This window comes from Egretta garzetta, unplaced genomic scaffold (assembly GCF_000687185.1).
Source record: "Egretta garzetta isolate BGI_Z169 unplaced genomic scaffold, ASM68718v1 scaffold67, whole genome shotgun sequence".
NCBI classification, from domain to species: Eukaryota; Metazoa; Chordata; class Aves; order Pelecaniformes; family Ardeidae; genus Egretta; species Egretta garzetta.
In genome coordinates, this window is record NW_009260340.1 from 253485 (window position 1) to 261391 (window position 7907).

General features: G+C 47.5%; 1 protein-coding gene across 1 annotated transcript; it reads right to left on the reverse strand.

Moving 5' to 3' along the window:
* Positions 1–6: 6 nt before the first annotated feature.
* On the reverse strand, positions 7–7506 carry PSMD7 (proteasome 26S subunit, non-ATPase 7). Its single transcript, XM_035898040.1, has 7 exons — positions 7480–7506; positions 7311–7416; positions 5870–5962; positions 4949–5046; positions 4563–4643; positions 3014–3105; positions 7–2383 (listed from the first exon to the last, which is right to left on the reverse strand). The coding sequence occupies exons 1-7, from the start codon at positions 7504–7506 to the stop codon at positions 1945–1947; spliced, it is 936 nt and encodes a 311-aa protein (XP_035753933.1). The 3' UTR covers positions 7–1944.
* Positions 7507–7907: the final 401 nt, after the last annotated feature.

Sequence of the window (7907 nt, forward strand, 5' to 3'; positions counted from 1 at the left end):
TGCGAGCGTTGGTGTGCGTAGCTGTACATAAAGGAGGGCTGTGGATACGAGAGACTGCAATAGCTTTTGACTGGTAACCGGATAGTTTTGTACCGCACCATCCTGCCTCAGCGACGCCGACTTCTTGTGCAATAAACAATAAGCAGCTGCCGAGGTGTGCGTGTCCCTGGTCCGTGTGTCACACGGGGGGACGACCCAGTGCAGCCTTGGGGGGGGGGTCTGTGTGGGGACTGGGCTGAAGGGGCCGTGCTGGGCGCCTGGAGCTTGTCAGCAGGGTGATAAATAATACGTATTTTTTCCATGCACGCACTGCGCAGGAGGGCAGGCTGGGGCGCAGCGCTCCTGCCTTCGCCCAACCTATAATCAGCCTCGGCTAAAAACGTCTCTGGGATGCTTTGCCAGAGCTGGAGCTGCCGCCCTGTGCCACTGTGTGCCACCCACAGTGGCATTGGCGGAACAAAATCAGGTGAATGAGGCCAGTGGCCATAGGCTGGTAGCGTTAAAAAAAACAACCCACTCCACCACAAGCAGAACTAAACCACCCCACTATTGGCAGCACCAGTGATTTTGCCATGACTTTGCTTTTCAGCAGCTGCCTTGGCTGCTTGGGTCGTTGTGTGGGTTTGGATGATTTTTTTTTTTAATAGTCTGTACTTGTGCCAAGCATGGCCTGGCCGGTGCCAGCCCAATCCCCAAAGAAATGCTCCGGAGGCCGTGGGCAGGCTGCTGGCACCTTGCAGTCTCCTGGCATGGGCGTGCCAACGCAGTGCTCGCGTCCACCTGGAGCCCCGGGCACTGCTCATGCCTGGCCTGGGAGGTGGCTGGGGAATTGGTGGTGTCTTGTGCCGGGGAGCAGCACGTCCCCCTCTGCCCCAGCCCCAGTGCTGCTTTTTGGTTCAGGAGGGCAAATGCAGCGCCCTGTCCCTGTCCCAGTGTGGGACGGGGAGGTGGTACGGGGTGGCAGGTTACAGCGGCGGCCGCCCCGGAGCTGCTGTGCAAGGGAGGCTTCCCGGCGCCGCGCCAGCACAGCGCTCCACCAACAGGCGCCGAGGGGCCCGGGGACTGCGCAGACAGGAACCAGAGTAAACACACGCCTGTCCGTGTCGCAGGGAAGGGGCTGGCTGTAATGAAGGACTCCTAGAAAAATGCAAATGTGTACACACATTGCAAGCCTCATGTGGTAATGACCCGATGGCTTTTGGGAGGAAGGGAAGATGTTCCTCACACCGGCGCCTTCCTGCCTCACCCGAGCAGCAGCCCATCTTCGCCCGCATTTCCACCCCTCGAGGGCATCATGCACCAGGAATACAGGCTTTTAGCTACTGTTTTGGTGTGTTTTTTTAAAGTCTCAGGTAACAAAACATCTTGTCACTAGCCAGCTGGAAAGGATAAGGAAAAAAAAAATTGATACTAGCCCAGCAGCAGCAACAGCCTCTGCACTCTTCACTCCATGGTGCTTCTAGAACTCAGCACCTCCTCCTCAGCTCAAAAGTGAACTGATGCTAATAAATCAGCGATGCAAATATAAATCAGGTCTCGCACCATAGTGAAAACTCACAGTGATGGCTAAGACCTAGCACGGAGTCTCACACAGCATGTGGTGGAAATCCTCAGCTGTTGGGCTAAAAGTCCTTGAAGGAGCACTGAGGGCAGGAAAAGTGCCACACTAAAAAAAAATAAATGAAAAAATCTCCCCCGGCTTTTACCCCTTCCCTGCCCAGGGCTGAGACCCAAACTGCCCGGCTTGCCCCCCAGAGCTGCCTGCGCATCGTGACAGCTGCCGGTTTGAGAAGATCCGGCCAGCCACGATACAAAGAACAGAAAAAGCAGGTGCCAACATAGAGGAATGCAGAGCACTGCCCGCCTCAACAAGCAAAAAGAACCCAGCATCAAAGTGATTTAGTTTACAAGATTTTTAATTTACAAATAAAAAACCTACACATTTTACTTCTTCTCCTTTTTCTCCTCTTTCTTGACATCGCTCTTCTCCTTGTCTTTCTCCTTCTCATCTTTTCTCTCCTTTTTACTTTCTTCTTTTTCCTGTCCTTCTTTCTTCTCCGCATCCCTGTTGGCAATCTTGTTGTTGATGAGGTTGTGCAGGGCAACCACGGAGCGAATAAGAGAAGCCAGGTAAACCACCACCATCTGGTCATTGGTCTTCAGGTAAAAGGCCTTGACAAACTCTTGCAGGTTGACGTCTGGTAGCAGGTTGAAGACATCCTGAAGGTGGTAGATGATCTGGTGGTTGATGGGGAGCTTGCCCATGGCTACTTTCTCTAGGTAGCTCCTGATGTCCAGAAGCTTGGAGTTCAGTCCCTTCAAGCCATGGACCTGATTTGTGATCCGCTGGGACAGAGTGCCCACCGTTGTATCCTTGATATCTCTGAAACACCGACAGAAAGAATCAGCACGGGAATGTTACTTTGCATTCTCATTAGCAGCGCACATGCACTGAAGATCTCTTTCCAGCTTAGAAAAGCAGTTGAGCACAGCTGAAGGCACTGAATGCTTCCAGTCAGAGCCCGAGAACAAACTGATGGACCTTACAAAGTACCTCGGGAACAGATCCCTGTTGTATCCTGTGGTGTGCGTATGTTCTCTTTGGAATAACATTTGTAACACCAGTCAGAGGAGAGAGAGAAATAAACCACAAGTTTGTGTACGGTGACTGCTCTCTTTTTTTGACTGGAGACGCATCAGCAGCGCTCCCTTTCAGCCCTGCTCCGTGAGGTGCACAGCGGCTGGAGACGCTTCCAACCGACGCAATATTCTGCAGCTTTGATAGCACGAATATGTCGTTTTCATCATCTCATCAGTGGGCAGTCACACTTTCCACGAGCAATGAGTGAATGTGCCAAGCAAGGCTGCTAAATGAATACGCTCTCAGAATTTAAGCAGCGTGTTTAACAAGCCCCGCGTTTCCCCCAGGAAGCTGGCACCAGGAGATGCCAGATGGATCACGTTCGCTGCTATGAGAGCCTCCTCAGAACACTCTCGGGCTGAAGATGCTTACCGTAGCAAGTGTTCCACGCCAACTTCCTCCGCCTCCTCTGCTCCGATCTCGCTGGTCACATGCTCAAACGTCTTGGAGGTCGGAGTGCCGTCCTTCGAGGTGCGAGGGGAGAGGAGACATGGTCAGACTGGGGACAGGGCTGGCTGCGCCAACCAGCCAGGACGGGCGCCCTGCACACGAACGCGGGGGCAACGCGCATGATGTCACAGCGCAAGATTAACTGACGCCTGTTTGCACGACAGGATGAGGAAGAGGCAATGGGGCAAAACTATGGCAAAACAGAGTATCAGGGGACTGAAGGGCACAGCTAAGGGAGGAGTCTGTGAGCGAATCACAACGCCTTTTAAAAACACGGGATTTCAGACAAGAGTACGAGAGGCTGTATTAATGAAACTAGCAAAGAGTTGCATAGAGCCCACAAGAAATCAGGGAGGAAAGACTCCAGTTGGGTTTTTCTTCATTTCATTAGCATGACCAACTGGGGCAAGCCCAGAGTCGCTAGCAATTTCTTCTTTCTTGCACAATTTTCAATTAATGTATTTTGCTGGTCTAGGTACTGGTGGGTAGAATGGAAAGTCTCACTAAATATCACAATTCCTTCTTTCCTGATACAACCTTATTACATTTTGGGATACCTCTTTGTCATCCCGATATTTGCCCTCAGTCAGTTAGAGGCACATTTGCAGTTCCAGAAAAAAAATACTATTACGGAGCAACCTCATTAAGATTATAATTTATGCACTGGATATTAAGGAAAAATTTCAAAGATTCACAGGCTGAATTTCTGAGAATGAGTTTTACCCATGTCTTTTCAACCCCACTGCCTGGACCAGTATGCAGCTGTAAATAAAGCACCGCTGGACTATTGGGAACTCACAAAACTAAGAACAAATCCTGCAGGTGTAAGAGCTACAATACAGGCAGCAGCTTTTTCTCCTTAGTGAGGGTCTCACGAAGGCAAAAGGATAAAACTTTTTTATATACATCCAGAATGTAATTTAAATCAAACAATTGCAAATTAAAAGCTAAAGCTGACTTACTACTGTTTGTTGTTTGTCTGCATGGTGCTGCAAGCGGTGAGCAAGCGTTGCTCGTGCCTGACCTACCCACTCAGCACTGGCAGGCGCACAGATGAAGAAGCACGCAATTACTCAGAACACCTCTGCAAACAGGCTGACGCGTAAAAGTGACATCTTAAAAGTGCTCCGATCTGTGACTGCCTTCATGGCCACGGACATGACGGAAACAGGCAAGAAGGATCTAAATCATACGGACAGCTGGAGCTGTGGAATTCCTTAGGTCAGACAGTAACACACAGCTTTTCTTCCAAGAGCATTGGTGGACAAAAGCTTTAGTTACAAATCCTTATATTACAACTGGGATTTCAGCAGATTTGGGCTGCAAGTCACAGGCCCCCACTAGTGAGTGCAACATCCCAACTATGTGCCACGGGATGTGCATCCTTCAGAAAATAAGGCAATGCTAACAGCCAGCTTTTAATGGAAACCCTTTTCCTAGGAAAAGGCAGAGAGATGTGTTAAATACTCACATCATGAACTTCTTCAACCGAAATATAAGCTTCTGTGGGCAGCCCCAGGTCCTTTGGCTTCACATCAATAATCACCAACACCTCATGGAAAAAACAAACATTTCAGAAAACCAGGTTTCATTCAAGGATTAGAAAAAAAACACCTAAGTCAGTCAGCTCTTCACTCCACAGCAGTGCTGCACTGGCTGCTCAGAGGTATTGACTTCAGGCACTGAGAAAAGACGTCTACAGCCGTTTCAAAAGACTCCGATCAGAGTTCCTCAATCATTTCACAGCTACCAGGCCTTTGATATGCTGTATCACCACCAGTAACAAAGGTGGGTGGGGGCCAAGGGTTCCCAGATTCCCCACTGAGGAAGGGGCAGGGGGGGAAGTAGCACACTTACAGAGTTAGGGCAGTATCTTTTCATCAGTTCATTGATGGCGATGTCGTTCTTGTGCAGTTTAGGGCCTGTGTGGTACCAACCCACTATTCTTTCTCTAGCTGAGCAAAACCAGAAAGGATTCTCAATCAGAATCGTGTGGTAAGACAACGACAGAAAGATTTAGGCAGAGACTGAATTAGCAAATCAAGGGTGAAAATCTGATGCGTGTAGAAGGCAAATGTAAAGTAGGGGGAAATGAATCATAGTAGGCAAAACAATGACATGGCTAGCAACAAGGACAGCTTACTAATCACATATACAACTGTACGCCAGGGTTCTTAACTGAACTGAACTATTCCACATCATTTAACTTTGCAGATACCAGGATCTGACAGCTTGAAACTCTGACAACTAAGAATGCAAAAATTCTAGAAACGCAAACTGTATCATGAGAATGACAATAGCGCTAAGAAAATTCATAGATGTTTAAGTTATGACTGAACATTCAGCTCTAAAGTCTCAAACTGAGCAGTGAAGACACCTTATAAACAGTGGCAAAGAGCAATTAGAATCATTACTTAAAAGTTTGTAACGTTCACATTCATAAACTAATTTCAGGGCACATCTGTATAAAAAAGGTAACAGAAGGGAAAGCCTTGAAATTCTTCAGAAATAATGGCATTTTTGAAATCTGAACTATTCGGAAGACAGAAAGCTGTCAGGCGACCTGGGGAAATTAACACGGTATGAATTAATGTGTGAGGAACACAAACTACTTGCACAAATGGAAACCATCAGTGAAAGCGAAGCCACACAAGGGATTAGCACGGAGTGGCTCCTTACGTAAGCAATTACTGTTCTACCTTACGAGTTTGCTTTCCCATACAGAGTCTTGAAAGTTTCTAGGAGAGTAACCCTGGCTGGAAAAAGACCTCGACTCACCGTTGACCTTCTTAAACATTCCATACATGTTCTCCAGGTAGTCATGGTCTAGAAACCACACAGTATCATCCTTGTCATCCTCATCAAAAGGTACTGTGAATAAAACAAAAGCCCAGTATTTAAGAATCCAACTTCCAGACCGAAAATGTTTATAGAAACACTACGTTGCAGGAGATCTTTGGCTGCTAAAGGAGAGTTCAGTCAGGTTCAACTGTTCTGCAACACCACACCGCACCAGCCAACCTGCAGCACTGGGCCCTTCTCTCGGGTAGAGGCCGCCGTCCTGTAGTTACTAACGGTTTAGAACGGAGGAATGAAATGCAAAGCCTTCTGAGGGTTATCCTCAGCGGACAACGTCAAGCATCAGAGAGACATCCTCCCGTATCAGAGAGAAATCCTCCCGCACACACAAGGGACTCAGCAGTGCACAGACGTTTGATACGACAAACTGAGCATCCCAGCAGACTTCATAGCTTGCCGTTCAACAGCGGTCTACCAAGAGAAATGTTAGCTTTCAAGGTGGAACACGACACCAGCACTTTCACGGACAACTAGAACAAAGTGAGGCACTTTAAGTACGGACTGTTTACCCTTGAGTAAATTACTGGTAATTTTATCAGTTAGCCTGTATACAGGGACACAGGATCAGTTCTGAGGACAAACACTGTTCTCAGTCTTTTAATTCAAAGGTACAATAAAAGCTTCATAGTTGAAAGGCTGCCAAAACAACAAAAACCCCCAACCTCTTTTCAACTCAAATGGAAAAATGTTCCTCCAAAAACTGGGAAAAAAGAAGTCCGCACTTGGGAGAAGAACTGCATACAAACCGTGAAACTCCATGTATAAACTGAGATAATTTTGCACTGTCACAGAGCAGCCCCACTGGGAAGGAAATGCTCTAACTAACACAAATGGGTCAGCAAAAGCCGCGTTCAAGAAGTACTTTTACTATCACGTATAAGTATTTAATGAGAGAAAACTATTTCAACGCTATTAACAACATACTTAAGGAAAGAACTAGTATTGGACAAAACCTGAGGAAAAGAAGCAACACTAAAATAGACATTAAATCTTTGCACAAGTAGGTAAGAGCTGGATCAGCACCAAGAGCTGTGATTTCCGTGGGACATGCTGAGACACGGATCACTCAGCAGAGGTCAGAGAGTCCAACGCAGCAAAACACTCACCAGCATTTTAGGAGAGGTTTACATCCGCTCCCGAAACATTCCACATTGCACAACATTACAGGGAAAACGCAGCACAAGGCTGGCTGGAATCAGAGTGGTTTTGACAGCACTTAGCACTTTTTGTTTGATATAGGCTGATTTGTACAACGAGAAAAGAACCTGTGGTCTGGCAGGGTGGCTTACAAAAACCCCAAACGCAAGTCACCTCTTAAATAATTCAGTAGTCTGAACAAGGGTAGGATGCCCAAACTCACCTGCAAAACTGTTGGACACATCTAGTATTTTTTTCTGCCACGAGCCCAGCAGCACACCGACGACTCGTTTCTGATTCCCAACTTTTCCTATTCTAAATGGAAAAGACTGTCAGTTCCTGTGACAAAAAGCCTGGTTCGGGGAAGAAGGTAACAGCGGACAAGTTGTTACGTCTAATTCCTGCAAGTTAAGTAGCATGTGCCGTGGAACAGAAGGAAAGGCATAATGATTGCTTTATTACCGGTTCTTAATTTACATCTAGAAAAAGGTGTTTTGGTGCCCTCCGAACCAAACCTTGTAACCCAGTGACGCGGAAAGAGGACGACGTGGAACCAGGGGGGACGTGACCCAAAATGACCACCGCCACTCCGCGGGACAACGCGCTACAGAGAAAGTGAGTAAGCTCTTCAACTGCTCGGTGTCGCCCACAGTTTGCTTTCAATTTGCAGGCTTGTTTGCCTTGCGAGATTTTTTTTTTTTTTCCCCTTTTTTAACGTTAAACCGGCTTGTCAATTGGCGCAATTAAGTTAAATTAGGCACGAATTACACCGGGCGGTTACAGAGGGATACGGTTTCTGCCCCGCTGCGGCCATAGGCAC